Raw genomic sequence first — 24396 nt, forward strand, 5'->3', positions numbered from 1 at the left:
AATGACTTCCGACTTCCGGGTTCGGAATGCGGGACCAATGCCATTTGACAGGGAATAAAAAATAAATGCGACATTCAATTGATGACAATGACTTCAGACTTGACTCCCCCCTCCCCCTCCCCTTCCCCTCCCCCTCCCCCTCCCCCTCCCCCTCCCCTTCCCCCTCCCCCTCCCCCTCCCCCTCCCCTCTCCCCCTTCCCCTCCCTCCTCCCCTCTCGCCCCCCCTCCCCTCCCCCTCCCCCCTACCCTCCCCCCCTCCCCTCTCCCCTCCCCCTCCCCTCTCCCCTCCCCCCTCTCCCCTCCCCCCTCCCCCTCCCCTCCCCCCTCCCCATCCCTGCCCTCCCCCCTCCCCTCCCCCTCCACTCCCCTCCCTCCTCCCCCATCCCCCTCCCCCTCTCCCCTCCCCTCGCCCTCCTCTCCCCCTCCACCCCTCCCCTCCCCCTCACCCTCCACCCCTCCTCCTCCCCCTCCCCCTCCACCCCTCCCCCTCCCCCTCTGCTCCCCTCTCCCCCTCCCCTCCCCCTCCCCCTCCCTCCCCTCCCCCTCCCCCTCCCCCCTCCCCTCCTCCCTCCCCCCTCCCCCCTCCTCCCTCCCCCCTCCCCCTCCCCCTCTTCTCCCTCTCCCCCTCCCCCTCCCCCTCTTCTCCCCTCTCCCCCTCCCCCTCTTCTCCCCTCTCCACCTCCCCCTCTTCTCCCCTCCCCCCCTCTTCTCCCCTCTCCCCTCTTCTCCCCTCCCCCCCATTCCCCTCCCCTCCGCCCTCCCTCCCCCCTCCCCTGCCCTCCACCGCCCGGCAATGCGGGACCAATGCCATTTGACAGGGAATAAAAAATAAATGCGACATTCAATTGATGACAATGACTTCAGACTTGACTCCCCCCTCCCCCTCCCCCTCCCCCTCCCCCTCCCCCTTCCCCTCCCTCCTCCCCTCTCGCCCCCCCTCCCCTCCCCCTCCCCCTCCCCCCGCCCCTCCCCCCCTCCCCTCTCCCCTCCCCCCTCCCCCCTCCCCTCTCCCCTCCCCCTCCCCCTCCCCTCCCCCCTCCCCTCCCCTCCCCCCTCCCCTCCCCTTCCCCCCTCCCCATCCCTGCCCTCCCCCCTCCCCTCCCCCCTCCACTCCCCTCCCTCCTCCCCCATCCCCCTCCCCTCTCCCTCCCCTCGCCCTCCTCTCCCCCTCCACCCCTCCCCTCCCCCTCACCCTCCACCCCTCCTCCTCCCCCTCCCCCTCCACCCCTCCCCCTCCCCCTCTGCTCCCTCTCCCCCTCCCCCTCCCCCTCCCCCTCCCTCCCCTCCCCCTCCCCCCTCCCCCCTCCCCGCCTCCCTCCCCCCTCCCCCCTCCTCCCTCCCCCCTCCCCCTCCCCTCCTCCCTCCCCCTCCCCCCTCTTCTCCCCCCTCCCCCTCCCCCTCTTCTCCCCTCTCCCCCTCCCCCTCTTCTCCCCTCTCCCCCTCCCCCCTCTTCTCCCCTCCCCCCCCTCTTCTCCCCTCCCCCCTCTTCTCCCCTCCCCCCCATTCCCCTCCCCTCCGCCCTCCCCTCCCCCCTCCCCTGCCCTCCACTGCCCGGCAATGCCGGGTACTTCTGCTAGTATATATATATAAACCCCATCTATATATACTAGCATATCATCATATCACATATCATCATAAACATATCATCTATATATATACTAGCAGAAGTACCCGGCATTGCTGGGCGGTGGAGGGCAGGGGAGGGGGAGGGGGAGGGCGGAGGGGAGGGGGGAGGGGAACGGGGGGGAGGGGAGAAGAGGGGCGGGGTCACCCGTGGGAATCCCACGGGCATGGATGTGTGTGACATTTCGACATATTGAGTTAGATGCTGCACATTCATTTTTACAAAATGGTTACTGGCAAGTCATCAGATCCAGAAATGGTGTGATGAACACAATTTATTTATTTCACATAATATGTGACCCCTCACTCCTCTCCACCTGACACTCTCCTGTCTCCACCTGACACTCTCCTCTCTCCATCTAGCACTCCTCTCCTCTCCAATCCCTCACATTCCTCTCCTTTCCAATCCCTCACCTCTCCAATCCCTCACACTCCTCTCCTCTCCAATCCCTCACACGCCTCTTCAATCGCACCTCACACTCCTCCCCAATCGTGCCTCACACCCCTCTCCAATCGCGCCTCACACTCCTCTCCAATCGCGCCTCACATTCCCCTCCAATCACTCCTCTCCAATCGCGCCTCACACTCCTCTCCAATCGTGCCTCACACTCCTCTCCAATCGCGCCTCACACTCCTCTCAAATCGCTCCTCACACTCCTCTCCAATCACGCGTCACACTCCTCTCCAATCGTCCCTCACACACCTCTCCAATCGCGCCTCACACTCCTCTCCAATCGTGCCTCACACTCCTTTCCAATCGCGCCTCACACTCCTCTCCAATCGCGCCTCACACTCCCCTCCAATCACTCCTCACTCTCCTCTCCAATCGCCCCTCACTCGCCTCTCCAATCGCTCCTTACTCGCCTCTCCAATCGCCCCTCACTCGCCTGTCCAATCGCTCCTCACTCGCCTCTCCAATCGCTCCTCACTCGCCTCTCCAATCGCTCCTCACTCGCCTCTCCAATCGCTCCTCACTCTCCTCTCCAATCGCTCCTCACTCGCCTCTCCAATCGCGCCTCACTTGCCTCTCCAATCGGCTTTCCCCGTCTCGTTTCTCTCGTTTTTGCTCCCGTCTCGTTCTTTTTCTTGCTCCAAATCGGCCCGTCTCGCCCGTCGGCCCGTCGGAATCGGAAATCGGCCCGTCTTGCTTTCGTGCTTGTGCGTAAATAAATTGTGTTCATTACACCATTTCTGGATCTGATGACTTGCCAGTAACCATTTTGTAAAAAATGAATGTGCAGCATCTAACTCAATATGTCGAAATGTCACACACATCCATGCCCGTGGGATTCCCACGGGTGACCCCGCAAGTTTGCATTGACGTTCGTCGACGGACTCGTTCGCCCATCTCATTCGCTTTCTTGCTACATCCTGTTCAAGTCTGCGTTCTTCATCGATCGTCTCATTCATTTTGGAAATAGAAGTTTCCACGTAGCGCATGAATTGTCGTGATCCTCAAGAGGAATTTGTCTCGTAATCATCAAATGATAAATGGCAAGTAAATTATATTGTGGAAAATTAAAGATTTCAAATAAACCTATTTAAAGTGTATGCGCACATAACTAATTTTAAAAAACGAAGAAATATCTCTCGGTAATTTCCTGAAACATATTTTACTTCCGGATAATAATGTTGAATGAAATAAAAACGAAGAAATATATGTCGGCATCATTGTTGACGTTTTTGTGACGACTGTCATCAAACGAAAAAGTAATATATCTTAACGGAAAAGCAAAAGCGAATTTTTAATATATATCGACACGTTGCCGTCGGTGTCATGTTGGGCGGTGTATGATACACCATGACGCGATTTTTAAAAATATATCTCTGCATTTTCCCGCGTGTGTGGAATGTTCTCAATTATTGCTGACACCGAGTCTAAAACCATCGATAAAAATGAAATCATATGGTGAGTTAGATTGGAGATAAAGGCGTGAGAGAGACTCAATGGCCTTGAAGTTACAGGCGTTTGAGATTTCATTTCGTTCTATAAAGGGCAACTTTCATCGGATTTTCTTCCCGTTTTTTTTCAACCGAGTCTAAAACTATGTTAGCGACTGTGAAAAATGAAATGATATATCGAATTTGATTTGAAATAAAACTGGGAGAGAGAGCAAGACACCACGGGCCTACAAAACAGGCCTCAAAGCTATGCGAGTTAATAAAATGGTGGATATTTGTTTATAATTATATGAAGCCTCTCTCAGAATGGGTGGAGCTATGGGTGGAGCTACTCTGCAAACCGAGTAAGCCACACCCCGGACAGACACCCAACAGACAGATAGACAGACAGACAGACAGAATCATCTACGGCTATTATAATATAGATATATATATGTATATATATATATATATGTATATATATATATGTATATATATATATATATATATATATATATATATATATGTATATATATATATATATATTATATATATATATAGATATACATACATACACACATGTGTAAAATAATAGTCGACATTTTATTCTCAAAACTGTTCTGTTTTTCGTCCCAGACATATCCATCAAGAACGAGCTTCCACAGGGCTATGGCTTCCGTCCAGTATTCCCACCTGAGGCCTTGAACCTACCAGGTTCTGGTTGCAGTTTTGAATCTGGGCCTACTTTCATCCGAACTTGTTCGCCACTTCCGCCTCGCCCATCAGGCAACTTCTCACCACCTTCCTTACCTCCAAGCATTGGCTTCATTGGTGATGGACCTTCACTGCCTGATGGTCAGCCAAATTTCCCATCACTGGGCCCCCAAGCTTGCAGTGTTTTACGATACCCAAGCCTCTCGCATGCTTTGCCGCCAGAGATGGCAAATGGAGATGGCTTCCAAATGCAGTCTCTGGACACCATGATCCCAGCAAGCAACCTTCCTGTCAGTGCTTTTTCAACTTGTGGAAATAGCCAATCACAAGCCACTTCTTCAATACCTACCTTTTCTCTTACAGCTTCAAATAATGTGATTCAGCCCTCACCTCTCCACCCCCTGGCTGTAGGGTCTGGCAGCAGACTCCAGTCTGGGCCGCCTGCACTTGATCTGGCAGTTTCAGGTGTTAGGCCGAGCTTAGGCCTGTCACAGGAAATGGGAGAGATTAACAGCAGAGTGGCATTTTCATGGGAAGCTGTGACAGTGAAACAAGAGCCACAAGAAAATGAAGCCTTTGGTCTGAAAGAAATCAGCATTCTTGAGGATGGTAAGTCATAATGATTAGGTAAGCAAGATCATTTTCATAGCATGAGAATATTGCTAATACCATTATACTGTTGTCGATGTTGCTTAAAATGGCTCTAAGTAAGTTATTGTTGTAATTATGTTTGAATCTAAAGTAATGGATGAGTCAATTATTTTTCTATAATAGTCATAATCCTTTATTTTACCAGGGTATAAGATTGATACTCAATTACATTTGGATCTATATGGTTGAAATATAATGCAGAAAGTGTTGTGTGGATGTTTGCGTGTGACATTGGTTATTATCTTCATATGAGGGTTTCTGGAGGTGGAACGGAGACCTCCCAGGTCTCGAAGTATCCACCTCCGTTTTGATAAGGGATCACGATTCATGGACCAGTTTGTGAAGTTTTCTTCTTCTAAAAGTTTTGTTCTGATGGCTCTTTTCAGGATCTTCATTGGTGTCGAGGCTTGTGGAATAGCTAGAGCAGAATATAAGGTGTGTGTGTGTGTGTGTGTGTGTGTGTGTGTGTGTGTGTGTGTGTGTGTGTGTGTGTGTGTGTGTGTTTGCTTGAAGAGGAAAAAACGAAATGGGATCTGTTGTACAGTAATCTTCAGGGAGGCGTCTGGAGCACTGTAACAAAAAAAACAAAAAAACTCGTTCTGATTTTTAGCTCACGCATGCCACACGTCATCGGGCCGCAACACTCGGCATGTGGCTTGCTGGCCCTGCCACCTGTCTATCAAACCATTGTAACTCCGCCTCTTCTATGTGTGTCTTTGCTCTGTCGTGTCTCGTGGAGCATGAGAATTGGCCAGTCCATGCTACACTTGGCCAGCTGGTGGGACAATTGGCCAGGGGTGACTACAAGTGGCCGGTTGATGTTATAATTGAGGGGGGATGGCCACAGAAGGTATTACGAAACAGGGTCAGGTCAGGTCAGGTATGGGCGCATGCGCCGGAGCAGTGAGTCGCCGCATCCACTTTCCGACGGTACTCCAGGGGCCTCCATCTGGCCTACTCCAGGCGGATTCCTCACCCATCCCTATCTCCTTGAGATGCCGATCAACCTGCTGCAACCACGAGGCACGTGGTTGGCCCGTTGGCCTCCTCCACTCATGAGGCTCCCTTGCTGAGAGTATCTCGTGAGCTGGATCAGCGTCCGGAAAACGAGCCACATGTCCATACAGCCGCAGCTGACGCTCATGGACCATACAGGAAACAATCCTCATCAGAGTCTCTCTCAGCAACCGCTCATTGGACACAAAGTCTGATCAGCGATAGCCAAGGATTCTCTGAAGAGACTTGGTTCCAAAGGAGTTAAGTCTCATTCTCTGGCCCTTGATAAGGGTCCAAGTCTCACATCCATAGAGCAAGACTGGAAGCACCAAGGACTTAACGACTCTGACTTTCGTCCTCCTGCATAGATACCGACAGCGCCACACCCCATGATCCAGTGAATCAAGAACTCCCCAGGCCCGACCCAGACATCTATCAACCTCTGGCTCGCAACATGCGGAGACATGAATAACACTGCCAAGGTAAGTGAATCTCTTCGTGATCTCAACATCTTCACCACAAACAGGCAGAGACAAGACAGCAGCATCCAAGATGTCATTGAAAGCCTGGATCTTGGTTTTGACCCAGGAAATCCGTAATCCCAGCGGCTACGCCTCCTCATTCAGTGCTTGGAGGACTCCGTATGCACAGTGTCAAGTGTCCGATCTTGACACTCCCAAACAATGCACAGCAGCCTGACCTCTCCGACATCCTCCCCAGAATCCAGTCCATACAAGCGCTGAAGAGTGTGGGAGCCAGTTCACACCCCTGTCGAACTCCAGTCACAACTGGAATTCAGTCAGAGATAGAGCCACCACACCTCACAGCATTCTCAGTACCAGAGTATAGTTCAGAGATCAGATTGATCAGCGTTGGTGGCACCCCACGAAGACCAATAATCCTCCAGAGGGCATCCCGATTCACCAAATTGAATGCCTTGCGGGAATCAACATAGGCTGCAAGCAGCCCTTGGCAAAACTCTCGCTTGCATTAGGTGAGGACCCGAAGTGCAAGGATATGGTCAATCGTTGACCTCTTTGGAGTAAAGCCCGACTGCTCTGGTTGCTGGTGCTCGAGCAGATGGCGGCAAACCCTCTCAAGAATGATCCAAGCAAAGACCTTGTCCAGCACCAAGAGTACCGTCACCCCTCGGTAGTTGTTGCAGTCATGGTGATCACCCTTCCCTTTCCAGAGGGGGACAACAAGGCCCCTCTTCCAGTCAGTTGGGATGATGCCTGTGCTCCAAGCAGAGCACAGAACTGCATGCAATGACTCAAGTACAGCATTTCCACCAGCCTTGAGAAGCTCAGCATGGATGCCACAAATCCCAGGAGCTTTGCCCCCTTTCAGCCGGTTCACCGCCACCTGTGTTTGTACAAGTGAAGACGGTTCACAGTTAATTGAGGGGTCAGCATTTGGGAGAGCAACACCCCTGACATCCAACTCAACAACCGGTGGGTCAGCCTGGTACAGCCGCTCAAAGTAACTGGACCAGCGGGCCTTCACTTCAGACTCCTCTGTCAAGAGGCCACCATCCTCTGCTCAAACTGCAGTACACCTAGGGCCAGGCTTAGAGCAACGCAATGCATGGATTCCGCTGTAAGCAGGACAAGAATCACATGTCCACAAGTGATGCTCTACCTTTTCACAGATTCCTCGCACATAGGCCTCCTTGTCTGCCCTCAGCAAGCGTAACGTTTTACGCCTCAGCTCCCGGAACAGTTCAGCTCTGCCATCGAGCCTGGCCCTGTGACTCTGGTCGATGGTATCAAGCGTCTGCTGAGAGACAAAGTTCTTCTTCGCCTGACGGTGGGTTCCAAGACAGCCACCAGCAACATCAAGGATGGTGGTCTTGAAGGCAATCCACAACTCCTCAGGGTCCCCCGAAGCATCCAGACCCCCAAAAACCCCACTCACCCTGCTCGCAAACTTCTCAGCTGCCCTCTCCTTGAACTTGCCCACATCCAGCCTAGACTGGGATGATAGCATTCTCATGGATTTGAGTTGCAACTTCAGAGTTGCTAAAATAAGCCTGTGGTCAGTGTTGAGAAACTGAGCACTCTTGTAGACCCTGCAGTTCTGGAGCATCCGCCATCGACCGGCCATCAATGAGCACATGGTCAATCTCCTTCGCCACACCACCAGTATTGGAATACCAAGTCCAGCGATGAGTCCAGCGAAACAGGGGAAGTTAATCTTAAGCCCTAATACTAATTAACATGGCAAAAAAACTCCGTATTGTGCACATTTAAATGCGAGTACAACCTTAAGCTAAGGTTTCCCTGTTTATGTACATTGAAATGCAACTACATGTCACATGGTCCATACTTTTCCTATGCAATCCCACCTTTCCTACGGTATTCTCTAACCTCCCCCCACAAATGTAACTAATATATATTGTTACGGATCTCGGTCGTCGGCCTACCCCTTATCAAGGGGGGTTTTAATCCCCCTTGTCTGTTACTGACCGACGTGAGTCCTGGAAATCCCAACGCTCCTTCCGGTCGAGAGCAGCCAGGGTAATTGGTCAATGAAAAGTCCCAAGGACCTGAGTGCCACTCCTGACCGCGAAGCAGGGAAGGGACTCCCGCTCGAACCACGGTTTTAGATGGACTAGTTGCCGAGCAGTTTTAGCAACCCGGAGTTCGAGCCGTTAACAAAGACTAACCCGATTGCGGAGCTTTGGCCGAAATCGCACCACAGGAACTCAATTGGGAAATCACTAAAGCGATCGGACGAGGAAGAGGAAACCAAAGGTAAGAAGGAACAGATATTTATTATTAATTATGTACAGAAACCCGAAGAGGAAACGAAAGAAGGGGCATATACAAGGGAAGAAGAAGAAGCAGACACAGGGCAAGCTTATACAGGCTTAACTTATCAAACGCCCAGGACAGAACAAACACGCTTACACGAAAGGATGGAATGGCAATGGTAAAGATGGCAGGGGGAGAAGACTCCAGGCGGATGGTTCGGCAGGAAGGTCCGGGGCAGATGGGTCAGGCGTTGAGGTCCACGCTCGCGGTTCACGCTCCGGGTTCAAGGCGAAAACCCGGCAAAACAGCTTCGTGTCTCACCGCCCGGCAATAGGGCCTAGAGGGTCTTGGCCTATTGCCTCAATACGAGCACCCCCTCCCGTTTCTCTCTCTCGGTTCGGCTGGATCATTCCTCTCTTTGTCCTCGTTTTGCTCTGCCGTATCTGTTGCCGCCGAATCCCTTCTCTCTCATCTGGCCCCCTCGCTCATCTGGCCATGGGGGCTTCCGGTCACGGGTTTTATAACCCCGCCCTCTTGAGCCATACCCACTCATTCTTGGTTGGTTGTAAGGGGTTTCTGGCTCCACCCTTTGATGACGATGGGCGGGCCACGCCCTTCTTCTCCGAGCTGGAGCACATGGTGAATGCGGCGAATGCAGTTGGAAATGGAGGCTTTGGGCAATTGAAAAGGGGGGATCTATTTTATTTGATTTGGTGCAGCGTAAGATCGACTATGGGACACATGGCCTTAACTGAAACACAGAATAACGGAATAACTATAGAGAGGTTCTATGGTTGGCTACGTGCTTGTACATGGACTAGCTAAAGTGCTCATTTCAATTAACAGCCAATTAAGGGGGAAATGTACACAGGGATTATTTATAAGGAATTTTAATACTAAATTTGATGTGAAAGTTCTAAAAACTGTAACAATATACATACATATATATATATATATATATATATATATATATATATATAATTATATATGTATATATATGTATATATATATACATATATAGATATGACGGGATTCCTCCCTGGAACTCAAGAAGAGGCACCTTTGAAGCAGCAAGTGTGGTTTAATAATCGAGCAAATAATCGAGCCATGATCTTTCTTGGGAAAACCACATTTCCAAGCTGGCCTCCAAAGCCAGTCGCCGACTGGGCATCCTCCGTCGTGCGAAGTCCTTCCTCGGCACACCTGAGCTCCTCACCACATACAAGGCTTTCATCCGCAGCTCAATGGAATACTGTTCTCCCCTACGGGCTGGTGCTCCTGCCTCACACCTGGCTCGGCTTCACGCTGTTGAATCCAAAGCTTTCAAAATCATTGGAATCTCCCGCGATGAAGCTATCTCTGAGGGCCTTTCACTCACTCACCGCAGGCAGGTAGGTGGTCTTTCTGTCTTCTACCGACTCCTCTCTGGCCTTGCTCCCCCAGCTCTCTCTGTGCTCTGTCCCCCAAATATTCCTACAGGTCGCACAAGATCTGCCAGCAACCCTCTGATGGTTAAACTGCCGAAATCTCGGCTCTCTGCTCACCTTCACTCTTTCATTCCTCTTTTCTCCCGCCTCTGGAACAAACTCCCACACTCCCTTCAATCCCACTCCTCCCTCCAGGTCTTTAAAACAGCTGTTCACCACCATCTCTTATCTTCCCCCATCCAAAACCTTGATCTTTTCTACCCCTACTAATTCACCCCAGATCCACCTTGTTTGAAATTCCAACTTCCTACCTGGAAGTCCTGGCAGTGTACATATGTTTATACCTCTCCCACCCCCTCCCCCCCCCCCCCCTTCACATGCCTCCCCCCAAAGCCCTCTCCCTCCCACAGATCTCTCGATGTCTCCATGTCTCTCGGTCCCTGCTCTCAAATGTTTTGTTTGTGTCCTTCCCCCTCTCTCCCCATCTTGTCTACCGCTCCCGATGTTATTTGTTGTATGTGTCTGTTTGTCTTTCTGTGTGATTAATGTTCGCTTTTTCACGAGCCTCGATCTTGTATGCAAAAAAAACAAACAAAAAAAAAAAAAACACAATTGTGGAGCACGTCCTAAAATCGCAGAGCCTTGTCACACAAGACAGTGCAAGTCCGAGCCGCACTGAAAGTACTCTGAAACAAGATCTCTTATATAATCGAACAAAGCCTAAACAACTCTCCGCTGAAGTAATGACCTCAGACAAGAGAGGGCCGAGTTTGAAGGCACAGATGTGTGAAAGTAAGATATTTCTCAAGATATTATTCCAAACAAGCTGGGCTTACAAGGCCCAGGGATGCGTTCTCATAAACAAGATCCCTTGTGTTACATTTGGCAGTAAAACATATTGAGCCAGGCACATACAAATCAAAGGAAACATATTAACTCATACTCTGCTCGAGGTTAACTGAAAGCAAAACAAGAATTAAATGACAACTATTCCCATAACTTTCTCCCTTTGGAAGATGTTGAAAAACGTCTCCAAGGCTGGATCTGACCGAGCCGTGAAAACAACATGTTTTGCATTGAATCTAGCTTTTTTGAAGCAAGCAAAAGAAAGACAATTATATGTATATTTCTCAGGTGCCCTGAGTCACGTGGTGCCCCCCATGCCCCCCATGCCCTGCCCGACATAATATCTCCCTTTTGTCTTTGAGACAACACCTCGAAAAAGACAATATAAACCCCAGCGGCCAGTGCCCCCCAGTCACATGCCAGGCGCGCAATGCGTCATGCATGCTCTGGGAGGGATACCGGCCCCTGGTTGTGGCTGTCTGACATTTAACGCATGTTGTTAGCCGTAATTCATGATGAAGACGCCTGGTTCGGAGATAGCTGAGGCCCGGCCAGGTTCCGAGCCCACCCTTTCCCCAGTGTAGGTGCGACTCAGTCGCTCCTTATGCAGGTGCGATCCTCGCGAATCAGGGCAAACAATCGACATCCAATGCCATCAAGCCTTGCACATGTGATTGTTCTGCGGGAGAGAAGGTGGCACATTCATCATCACAAATCTCCTTCTCATTGTCTGAATCAGCGTCAGTATCCGTGGTGTCGGGTGACTTATACAGAGGGGGTAACCCAAAAATGTTCTTTACAAATGGTGGTACCCCTGGACATTCTTTCGTCTTTTCGTCCTCGCTGTTTGCATAATAGCTCTTAAAAGAACCTCTACTACTAAAATCAAAGGAATTCCAGTCAGGATCGGCATGGTCATTGGTGCCATGCCAGGAGTCATAGAAAGCCATATCCTCCTGCCATGAGTCGTCTGGGTCGACGATCCAGTCGTGGGTGTTCGAATCTTGCCATGAAGTGACAGAATTGGCTGGTTCGCCGAAGGCCTTTGGGTCCTTTCCATGTAGAGAGAGGACCATCTCGATAGCAGCAGTTGGTGTGGTCCATCCTGTGAAACATTTTCTCACACACACCATGATCAAGGCCTTTATTATGACCAGGGTGAGTACGATTCCTACGATTATGGCCAGGCCTGTCAACAGCCATTTTACTACGATTCCCGTCCATCCCTGGAACCAGGCTGCTATCCCGGACCATACACTGTTGGCTTTTTCCTTTCTCTCTGCCCTCTACCTTACCACTATTGGGGCCCGTGGTGTCACTATGTGTGTGACGCATGGTGGCCGGGAAGTCAATAATTGTATGGTCGTAACTTCACATATCAATATCAGGGTGGTATTTCTGTCTCGTAAAGCGTGCGTGGTTACATTGTTCGAGCCTTTTCCCCATTCGAATCCTGAGTTGGCGGAACTTGCTGTCGGTCCAAACTTTCCTCCCCATTGTACTTGCCTCTGACGAGAGAGGGCAACTTGTGTTGACTTCGTTCCGTTTGAATTTGCCATTACAGCCCTCCATACTATATAAATCCACGGGGGGTCCTTTGATGGTATTAGACAACATGGTACGTTTATCTTCTGGCCCCAGGAAGCGCTTTGATAGTGGACGTGAGACTTAGAGGTTAGGTTGTCATATAACCCTTCAACATATGTCACCATGTCCACCCACTTGAGGTGTGGCGTGGTGGGCGCAGTGCTGGCGAGGTGTTTTAAACATAGCAGTGCAAGTGTAATTATTCCTACATGTCTATGGCGTATCAGTTGGTGCAGCTCCTGCCCCATCCTGTGTGACGATGGGTGTGGTTGGTGGGATTTCAGTGACCGTGGGTGCAGGGAGGGCCAACTTACAATGCGTGGCGTGTACCCAGGACGACTTGCCCTCACAAAACACCACTGTTGGTGTGGTCAGGAGAACCTGGAACGGTCCCGTCCACCTCGGTCCTTGTGGGTGAGGTGCTCCACGAGCACCTGGTCACCAGCTGGTGGAGTTATGTTCACCTGGTCTGCAGAGCCGTGATCCAATCTGCACCAGCACCCAATGACCTCTTCGATTGAGGTCAACCTGCCTGTAGCAATCTAACGCAATTTTGTTAAACAAAATTCACAACTTTACATTCATTGGTGCACTTTCCCCCAGTGCAAGCTAACCACTTTTATCACTTTCTTATCACAAAAACAACAGTCCATAACCACTTGCCTTTATTTCCTGCCTTTACCATCAACTTTTACAACCTTTTCCCCTACTTCCTCAGCAAATCTTGCAAAGTCACTTGTCATTGACAAATTAATCCATCTGATTCGACTTTCCTTTGTCATCTCCGCACTTTCCCAAAACATTATTCACACTCCCATGTCTTCAGACACAACCCAGACGGGTTGTGAATACACTTTCCCTTTACAGGCGCATCTGCCTAGCCATTCACGGATTGTCCACAAGACAAAATCACCATATTTCACACCTCAGCTCTCGAGACCACCCAGGGGTCCCTTGAGAGATGCATCCTAATGTTAAAATCACCTCAGCTCTCGAGAGCTCAATGTTGGCCCATGAGCTCGCTCCATGGACTTCATGAACACAAATCGGACAGGCAGACAGGGGTGAAACCAGGCAGGGGGTAGGGTGGAATCAACAACAACCACAATTATCTTCTGCCAAGCAAGAGGCAAGAGCAGTATCACTCCATCTGCCTTCTGCCCAAGTCCGGCCCAACCCTCTGAGTTTCCATTCACAGACAGACAGACAGACAGTCGAGGCCAGTCACAAGGCTTCCATTTTCATCCGAAGGACATTACTTTATCAAACTGGTATAATCTCTTTGCCAGCTTACGTACGAACCAAGACTGCAAACAAATAGTTTTCCAATAAAAAATCAATTGTCACCCTATTGCACCCTATTGGCAGAATTCGCTTCAGCTCTCAGATGGTTGGCTATTCATAGCCCAATTCCCTGTGTCGTGTCTGGAAATTCAAATGCTATATTTACTTTCACCAATTTCCGAAAATACCTCCCCTTAATCGTCTTCCCTGCATCTAATAATACATGATTTACCAACCATTTCCCCCCCAATTATAATCAGTCAATGGAGAAACTCACCACATTTTCTCCATCCTGCTTTGTTATCTTCCTATATTGCAACCATCATTTTTTGTAAACACACATATTTGTAAACATGATCCTGTATTGCTTCCATCCCAGGAGTGTCTCAAAATCTGAAGCACAGTTTTCCCATATACTTGCCTTAGTGCACAATTTTATCCAACCCATCTCAACAATCATCCTGTGTAAACAAATTATGCACTGACTCATACCATACTTCACGTTATAAGCAGCTGGTAGTTAAATATCAAAATACCTCAACTGGTATTCTTCCTTTGATAACCTCTCCATTATCCTACCAATACCTTTACACCTAGCTTCAGGAACACGCCTTGCCCCAGGTGTGTGCGCATCCACATCCTTAAATTGGGCGACCCCCATTTGTATCCCGGCTGCCCCTCCACCTGGAGCATGGTTACCCCCCAAAATGACATTGCACGAACCTTTTCAATACCTGTCTAAACCTACTGCCATTTAACGACGCTTCCTACGCCGGAGATGCCTTAACCTGAGGGCTATCCCTCCTAACCTCGGGCGCCCTCCTTGCTCGATTCGTTAACCCACCGGTGCTCTGCTTCAATTTGGTTCGAGATACATGCTCAGGTACAGTCGACAAAGGTTCGCCATATCCAAGGGGAAGGGAAGAGGCTTTAAATTTAGATGTGCAAATATGCTTACCTCAGCCTATTATTGCCAGCGCTGGCCTTTTGCCTCTTCCCGACCTGAGGAGCGAGCCCTCCTCGACCTGTAGCTGGATGTATCCCACTCCTGACACCAGATATGACGGGATTCCTCCCTGGAACTCAAGAAGAAGCACCTTTGAAGCAGCAAGTGTGGTTTAATAATCGAGCAAACACAATTGTGGAGCACGTCCTGAAATTGCAGAGCCTTGTCACACAAGACAGTGCAAGTCCGGGCCGCACTGAAAGTACTCTGAAACAAGATCTCTTATATAATCGAACAAAGCCTAAACAACTCTCCGCTGAAGTAATGACCTCAGACAAGAGAGGGCCGAGTTGAAGGCACAGATGTGTGAAAGTAAGATATTTCTCAAGCTATTATTCCAAACAAGCTGGGCTTACAAGGCCCAGGGATGCGTTCTCATAAACAAGATCCCTTGTGTTACATTTGGCAGTAAAACATATTGAGCCAGGCACATACAAATCAAAGGAAACATATTAACTCATACTCTGCTCGAGGTTAACTGAAAGCAAAACAAGAATTAAATGACAACTATTCCCATAACTTTCTCCCTTTGGAAGATGTTGAAAAACGTCTCCAAGGCTGGATCTGACCGAGCCGTGAAAACAACATGTTTTACATTGAATCTAGCTTTTTTGAAGCAAGCAAAAGAAAGACAATCTCTATATATAAAGGAGGAGTGTCTCTCTGTCTGTCTGGATGTCCGCTTATAACTCAAGAACTACACATCGGAGAAAAGTTTTAGACACAGATTCGGAATCGGCATAAAATTCCGGTGGTTATAGGGTACTTTTTATTTTAATATCAATGGTTTAAAAAACCGCGCCAGCTGCAATTCCATGGTGTAGTTTGTGGCGGCGCTATTGCCCCTTTCCGATCCCATGACGCATTGCGGTTCCGATTCGCGATAAGGTCTATGCGCTATCACCGACACTTTTCCACCTTTTCCATACCTTTTAATCAGATTTACCTTATCGTCCATCGTAACCACATTACGCTTGGAAACACTAGCATTATCCTTCTTCGGACCCATGGCTAACACAGACACAGTAAAGGAATACTGTACGTCGCCTCTGTTTTGAATGAGAATCGGCAGTTGCGCGTACGTACAGTATACTGTACGTACATATTTATATATTTTTAATGTGCTTTTTATTGTATTTTAAATTGTTTTTTAGCTTCTTTTATTGTTAATTTATGTACTATTTTATTTATTTTAAATATATTTTTAAGGAAAACAAATGTTTTCACGTCCGTAGGAGTGACGTAAAGTCGCACATAATGACGTTCGCTGCCCGGTCATGAAAGAAATTATGATTCTCTTGACAAAGTGACATGCAGATCAGGCAGTAAACCTCCCAACTAAGTTTCTCAACAGTCGTCAGCCTCAATTCTAAAATCCTTAATTTTCATCCTATTCACTTGAACTTTGAATAGGATTTACATATCGGCTTAGTGAATTAAACTACCAACTATTTTTGAGATCGGCCTCAGCCAAAAGGTCAACATAGGCCAAAGGTCAACCACTTTTTTTGTTGTTTCTAAAATCCTCAATTTTCATCCGATTCACTTGAAATTTGAATGGGATTTACATATCAGCAAACTGAATTCAACCAACAACTATTTTTGAGATCACCATAGGCCAAAAGAGCAACATAGGCCAAAAGTCAACAACAATTTCAAATTTCTAAAATCCTCAACTTTCATCTGATTGACTTGAAATGTGAAGAGGATTTGCATATCAGGTCACTGAAATTGAACCACCAATTCTTTTTGAGGTCAGCATAGGCCAAAAAGTAAACATAGGCCAAAGGTCAACAACTTAAGGTGAAGTTTTTAAAATCCTACATTTTCATCCAATTGACTTGACATTTGGATAGGATTTGCATATCGGGTCACCTAATTCAACCACCAAATATTTTTGAGGTCTAAAGGTGAAAATATCAATATGGGCCAAATTTCTAAAATCGTCAATTTTCATCTAATTGACTTGAAATTTGAAGAGGATTTGCACATCAGATCACTGAATTAAACCACCAATTATTTTTGAGGTTAACATAGGCCAAAAGGTCAACAACTTATTTCAGGAATATTTCAAGACATATTTCTGGCGCAGGGGCAATCAATGAAGGTTGTAGGCCTGAACTTCACAGAACAAGTGTTTGCCCATGGCCAGCTGTACGTGGGCTGCTCGAGGGTTGGAAAACCAAGCAATCTTTATGTCTTGGCACCAAGTAAGAAAACCAGAAATGTTGTATACCCAGAGGTTTTGAGAAATTGAAAATTGAAAAAACATCATGCAGGAAATGTACTGTGATATTGCTCTAAAATATACATGTTCTTTTCATCATATATTTGTATTATTCTTATTCAACCCGGAAAAGCCAGGTACCTCAGCTAGTTATATATATATTTCTCAGGTGCCCTGGGTCACGTGGTGCCCCCCATGCCCCCCATGCCCTGGCCGACATACATATATATATATATATATATATATATATATATATATATATATATATATATATATATATATAACTGTGAGAAATAGTAGAAACTCCACAGTACGAGCAGGGCATCTCATTTGCATTAAGGGGGCATTATACCATTGAAGGCAAAAAAAATTTTTTTTTTACAAATATACAAATGCATCAATTAAAATGTTTGTTTCCTAGTATTGTATATATGTACCAAGTTTGAACGTAAATGGACTTGTCATAGAGAAGATATAAGCTGTAAAGTGGTAATTCATCATTTGTATGCATCTGGTTACCATGGTAACCATGCATAATATAATGCTATGTACTGTATACCAATGTAATGTTCATATATCAAGCAACATGTACATATATAGTTTTGCATATTTTCAATCAAGACATTTTATCAAAAAGTGCATTACTGTGATTCAGTGTTGTTTTTACTGTGTTCAGTGTAATGGGGAGCATGTATATATATATATATATGAAATACCTTATTCCAGGTAGAATGTGCAGGGTAGTGTGCTCCGAATGTTACGAAGAAGAAGAAACCTTCATTTAACTAAGTAGGGCCGGATGTCACGTAAGTGTTTAATTGTCTCCATGTGAAGGGTGGAGCTATGCTAATTAGTTAGGGTATAAGGGTAGATTCCCTGTGTGTAGTTGCCTCTGTGGTTTCCCCTTTGTTCCTTATGACATTTACAACACCAGCCATGCGATCAGCGCTTAAATTAAATAAAGCAATCACCGACCGCAACCGGACATTCTACCACTACTACACCACCCAGCAAGTCATCTCGATGGGCATGAAGAGGGCCGTGAGGCCATGCCCCGAAGGACGATTGCTTAAGAAACGATCGGCTGAGTGGGTGGCACTTGGTGGTTGGAGTGGCGTGATGTCAAAGAGAACATTCTAGCACCAGGGACAAAAAGAACACGTCCCGCCATTTTCGCTCTCTCTTGCGCTGGGCTTGATTGTGGGTGGACGCACTGTTCTCGCTCTCTGTCTCTGACTTGGTCGTAGGAAGACACATTTTATTCTCTCTCCTGGTATGGGCTTCGGCGCGAGCAGACGTATTTCCCTCTGACTGTTCCTGGCTGGTGGAAGCGGACGCATCCTTTCCTCTCCTTGGTGCTGGCTTCATGACGGCTGTGCTTGGTGCCGTGTGCGCCTGAAAGGAACATCAGGACTCCTTGCAGTTGAGCAGGAAGGATGAGGGAGGAGCTCGGGTCTGTTTGCTTCGCGTCAGCGGCTGGTGGTGAACGCATCTTTGCGCCAACGAGTATTTTCCCATGAAGGGACCTGTTTTCCCACGCAGGGACGCGGGATCTTTGACGACCCCGGACGGTCAAGGACGCCAGAGCTGAGTACCAGCTAACATTACACACACATTATTACTTTCATTTATTTCTCCCTGTGTGTGTAATTGTGTCTGAGGGAGGATCCTCAATATAGGAATTTTAGTTTACTGTGCTTTTATTTTTGTTGCCTGGCATTTATTTTTATTCAACCTATTACTTGTTACATTTTCAATTCATTGTCCTATCCTGTTTATTTGTTGGTGGTTTGGAAAAACCCCCATGCCGCGTCTGTCCGTCCAGGTAATCTCTCGCTGCCCTCCACTATACCCACGCGTGTCACTACCTACATAGTTGAGTATATGCTTCGGAGTTATGCCTTGGATGCCTTATTCCCCTGACTTCAATCCCATTGAGCATTTATGGGATGAGCTTGGTCGACGTCTTGCATCGAGGAGATCAACGGCTGTCAATCGGCAAATGCTCATTCAAGGCTTGCAGGAGGAGTGGGACAGACTTCCCCAGGACCGCATCAGACGCCTGGTACAGAGCATGCGTCGGAGGTGTACAGCCTGTATCACAGCTCAGGGAGGACACACACAATATTGAGGACTGCTGTCATTCCATTCTTGACTGTTCGGAGTGGTGTGTCATTTTGTTTTGACTGTATTCAGGTGCGTGCCTTTGTGTTGCAGTGCTGTGACTTTTGTTGCACCACCCCTTGTGATGTTCATGCTTTTTGCTTTTTTGTGATTGAGGCAACCTCTTGTCTATTGACATGTGTTTAGTAAAGATCGCTGAACCTTACCTGTGTTGAAATATTTTTGCATTTTTGCATGGAGGATTTCAATGAGTGTCCTAAAGATTTGATAAGTTTATTTTGATGTTGAGTTTATATATACATGTTTGGATATATATACTGTATGTTTGTATATATGTATACACAAAGAATTAAGTTAAGCACCCCTACACAACGAATTAAGGTAAGCACCCCCTAATATATATTCTTTGTGTATATGTATACATTGGCATATATTCTAAGGTATGTGAGATCAAATAATGATTGGTATGACATTAGCAATTATCCATTGATGAAATTGAGTGATCAAAGTGCAAAAAAAGTGATTGGTTGAGTCAGTGATCCGATCACGTGGGTCCTACACACGTTATTGACGCAAAGATTGCTAGAGGTCTTCTCAGAACAATGACTGTACGTTAGAAAACATAAACGTCATCCACACTGTCCGTGATGGACCTATAGCTCCATACTTAAATTGAGGTGAAAATATGCCTAAAATTCCCAAAAAATTTCACCTTAAATTATTCAGAATAAAATATTGAAAACGGCATGATTGTTATGTTTTTATGTGACCATAATATCACTTCTCCAGAAAATATAGCAATATCATGGGTATATTACACTGTTTTGACGACAACAAACTTGTAATGTGCGAGGTTGTAAAAAACGGGGGGGGTGCTTAACTTAATTCTTTGTGTATATGTTTGTACATATGTATGGTTGTATTTATGTATAAATTTACATATGTATATTTGTATTTATAAGACTAAAAGGTAGGCAATGAAAAGAAATGTTTAAAGTTGATCCAACGTAAGTTTTAAAATACGTACAAGTCTTGGGGAGAAATTTGAAACTTGGCGAGAGATAAGTGTTACAAAAAATAATCACATGAAGATAATTCAAAAGGAGAGAGTAGAAAATTAAAAGGCACAATCACCATAGTTTTTTTTAACTTAACCATCGTCTGAGGTACAGAAATGAAAGTAGAGATTGGCTGAATAAAGAGTTCAAGATGGTGCGTAGGTGGGTAAAATATTGGTGAGATAACAAGATGTAATCCCATGGAAAGCTTTAAGAGTAAGGAAAAAACAATTTATCTGTGGAATGGAAAACTAGGAGCTAGTGGAATTGACTGGAGTATGGAGGTGGCATGATCTTACTTTTAAGTGTTAGAAATTAGCCGAGAAGATGTATTCTGGACTACTTGGGAGATGACGAAGAGCGAGCGTAGAGGAAAGAGGTAATTCTGGGGATAATAACTGCATGAAGCAAGATTTCAACAACAAACTGATCCAAACATTAACGAATCCCAGAGACATTGTGAAGATGATTGAAAACAGATTGGCAGATACATTAAAATGTAATTCAAAGTAAGAGTCAGGTCTCCATAAAACAAAACAACAACATTGTAATTTCGTTGGGGAGAAACAGGTCATGAGGTGTCTTTTGGGACATTCACAGGAGGAAGGTATTTGAGAAGTCATTGCACACCAATAACAAGTATTTTGGAAGGTATTTGGAATTTTGGAAAAGAAGGAGGAAGGTATTTGAGAAGTCACTGCACACCAATAACAAGTATTTTGGAAGGTATCTGTATTTGGAATTTTGGAAAAGAAGGAGGAAGGTATTTGAGAAGTCATTGCACACCAATAACAAGTATTTTGGAAGGTATCTGTATTTGGAATTTTGGAAAAGAAGGAGGAAGGTATTTGAGAAGTCACTGCACACCAATAACAAGTATTTTGGAAGGTATCTGTATTTGGAATTTTGGAAAAGAAGGAGGAAGGTATTTGAGAAGTCACTGCACACCAATAACAAGTATTTTGGAAGGTATCTGTATTTGGAATTTTGGAAAAGAAGGAGGAAGGTATTTGAGAAGTCACTGCACACCAATAACAAGTATTTTGGAAGGTATTTGTTTTTGGAATTTTGGAAAAGAAGGAGGAAGGTATTTGAGAAGTCACTGCACAGCAATAACAAGTATTTTGGAAGGTATTTGTTTTTGGAATTTTGGAAGAGAAGGAGGAAGGTATTTGAGAAGTCACTGCACACCAATAACAAGTATTTTGGAAGGTATCTGTATTTGGAATTTTGGAAAAGAAGGAGGAAGGTATTTGAGAAGTCACTGCACACCAATAACAAGTATTTTGGAAGGTATTTGTTTTTGGAATTTTGGAAAAGAAGGAGGAAGGGATTTGAGAAGTCATTGCACACCAATAACAAGTATTTTGGAAGGTATCTGTATTTGGAATTTTGGAAAAGAAGGAGGAAGGTATTTGAGAAGTCACTGCACACGAATCACAAGTATTTTGGAAGGTATCTGTATTTGGAATTTTGGAAAAGAAGGAGGAAGGTATTTGAGAAGTCACTGCACACCAATAACAAGTATTTTGGAAGGTATCTGTATTTGGAATTTTGGAAAAGAAGGAGGAAGGTATTTGAGAAGTCATTGCACACCAATAACAAGTATTTTGGAAGGTATTTGTTTTTGGAATTTTGGAAAAGAAGGAGGAAGGTATTTGAGAAGTCACTGCACACCAATAACAAGTATTTTGGAAGGTATTTGTTTTTGGAATTTTGGAAGAGAAGGAGGAAGGTATTTGAGAAGTCACTGCACACCAATAACAAGTATTTTGGAAGGTATCTGTATTTGGAATTTTGGAAAAGAAGGAGGAAGGTATTTGAGAAGTCACTGCACACCAATAACAAGTATTTTGGAAGGTATTTGTTTTTGGAATTTTGGAAAAAAAGGAGGAAGGTATTTGAGAAGTCACTGCACACCAATAACAAGTATTTTGGAAGGTATCTGTATTTGGAATTTTGGAAAAGAAGGAGGAAGGTATTTGAGAAGTCACTGCACACCAATAACAAGTATTTTGGAAGGTATTTGTTTTTGGAATTTTGGAAAAGAAGGAGGAAGGTATTTGAGAAGTCATTGCACACCAATAACAAGTATTTTGGAAGGTATCTGTATTTGGAATATTGGAAAAGAAGGAGGAAGGTATTTGAGAAGTCACTGCACACGAATCACAAGTATTTTGGAAGGTGTCTGTATTTGGAATTTTGGAAAAGAAGGAGGAAGGTATTTGAGAAGTCACTGCACACCAATAACAAGTATTTTGGAAGGTATTTGTTTTTGGAATTTTGGAAGAGAAGGAGGAAGGTATTTGAGAAGTCACTGCACACCAATAACAAGTATTTTGGAAGGTATCTGTATTTGGAATTTTGGAAAAGAAGGAGGAAGGTATTTGAGAAGTCACTGCACACCAATAACAAGTATTTTGGAAGGTATCTGTATTTGGAATTTTGGAAGAGAAGGAGGAAGGTATTTGAGAAGTCACTGCACACCAATAACAAGTATTTTGGAAGGTATCTGTATTTGGAATTTTGGAAGAGAAGGAGGAACGTATTTGAGAAGTCATTGCACACCAATAACAAGTATTTTGGAAGGTATCTGTATTTGGAATTTTGGAAGAGAAGGAGGAAGGTATTTGAGAAGTCACTGCACACCAATAACAAGTATTTTGGAAGGTATCTGTATTTGGAATTTTGGAAAAGAAGGAGGAAGGTATTTGAGAAGTCACTGCATACCAATAACAAGTATTTTGGAAGGTATCTGTATTGGAATTTTGGAAAAGAAGGAGGAAGATATTTGAGAAGTCATTGCACACCAATAACAAGTATTTTGGAAGGTATTTGTTTTTGGAATTTTGGAAAAGAAGGAGGAAGGTATTTGAGAAGTCACTGCACACCAATAACAAGTATTTTGGAAGGTATTTGTTTTTGGAATTTTGGAAGAGAAGGAGGAAGGTATTTGAGAAGTCACTGTACACCAATAACAAGTATTTTGGAAGGTATCTGTATTTGGAATTTTGGAAAAGAAGGAGGAAGGTATTTGAGAAGTCACTGCACACCAATAACAAGTATTTTGGAAGGTATTTGTTTTTGGAATTTTGGAAAAGAAGGAGGAAGGTATTTGAGAAGTCACTGCACACCAATAACAAGTATTTTGGAAGGTATCTGTATTTGGAATTTTGGAAAAGAAGGAGGAAGGTATTTGAGAAGTCACTGCACACCAATAACAAGTATTTTGGAAGGTGTCTGTATTTGGAATTTTGGAAAAGAAGGAGGAAGGTATTTGAGAAGTCACTGCACACCAATAACAAGTATTTTGGAAGGTATTTGTTTTTGGAATTTTGGAAGAGAAGGAGGAAGGTATTTGAGAAGTCACTGCACACCAATAACAAGTATTTTGGAAGGTATCTGTATTTGGAATTTTGGAAAAGAAGGAGGAAGGTATTTGAGAAGTCACTGCACACCAATAACAAGTATTTTGGAAGGTATCTGTATTTGGAATTTTGGAAGAGAAGGAGGAAGGTATTTGAGAAGTCACTGCACACCAATAACAAGTATTTTGGAAGGTGTCTGTATTTGGAATTTTGGAAAAGAAGGAGGAAGGTATTTGAGAAGTCACTGCACACCAATAACAAGTATTTTGGAAGGTATTTGTTTTTGGAATTTTGGAAAAGAAGGAGGAAGGTATTTGAGAAGTCACTGCACACCAATAACAAGTATTTTGGAAGGTATCTGTATTTGGAATTTTGGAAAAGAAGGAGGAAGGTATTTGAGAAGTCACTGCACACCAATAACAAGTATTTTGGAAGGTATCTGTATTTGGAATTTTGGAAAAGAAGGAGGAAGGTATTTGAGAAGTCACTGCACACCAATAACAAGTATTTTGGAAGGTATCTGTATTTGGAATTTTGGAAGAGAAGGAGGAACGTATTTGAGAAGTCATTGCACACCAATAACAAGTATTTTGGAAGGTATCTGTATTTGGAATTTTGGAAGAGAAGGAGGAAGGTATTTGAGAAGTCACTGCACACCAATAACAAGTATTTTGGAAGGTATCTGTATTTGGAATTTTGGAAAAGAAGGAGGAAGGTATTTGAGAAGTCACTGCATACCAATAACAAGTATTTTGGAAGGTATCTGTATTTGGAATTTTGGAAAAGAAGGAGGAAGATATTTGAGAAGTCACTTCACACCAATAACAAGTATTTTGGAAGGTATTTGT

At 45.4% G+C, this 24396-nt stretch overlaps 1 protein-coding gene across 3 annotated transcripts in view; it reads left to right on the forward strand.

Moving 5' to 3' along the window:
• Window positions 1-24396, forward strand: part of LOC137435288 (nuclear factor of activated T-cells, cytoplasmic 1) — a 96592-nt gene that overhangs the window by 64108 nt on the left and 8088 nt on the right. For 2 of the 3 annotated variants that reach the window (XM_068128931.2, XM_068128932.2), the window contains exon 9: window positions 4141-4827. The exons of the other annotated variant lie outside the window; for it this stretch is intronic. In XM_068128931.2, coding sequence (XP_067985032.1) covers window positions 4141-4827 — 687 coding nt within the window. The remainder of the gene's footprint in view (window positions 1-4140; window positions 4828-24396) is intronic. 3 annotated transcript variants of the gene reach the window in all.

This window comes from Myxine glutinosa, chromosome 9, assembly GCF_964187855.1.
Source record: "Myxine glutinosa chromosome 9, kmMyxGlut1.1, whole genome shotgun sequence".
In the NCBI taxonomy this organism is placed as follows: domain Eukaryota; kingdom Metazoa; phylum Chordata; class Myxini; order Myxiniformes; family Myxinidae; genus Myxine; species Myxine glutinosa.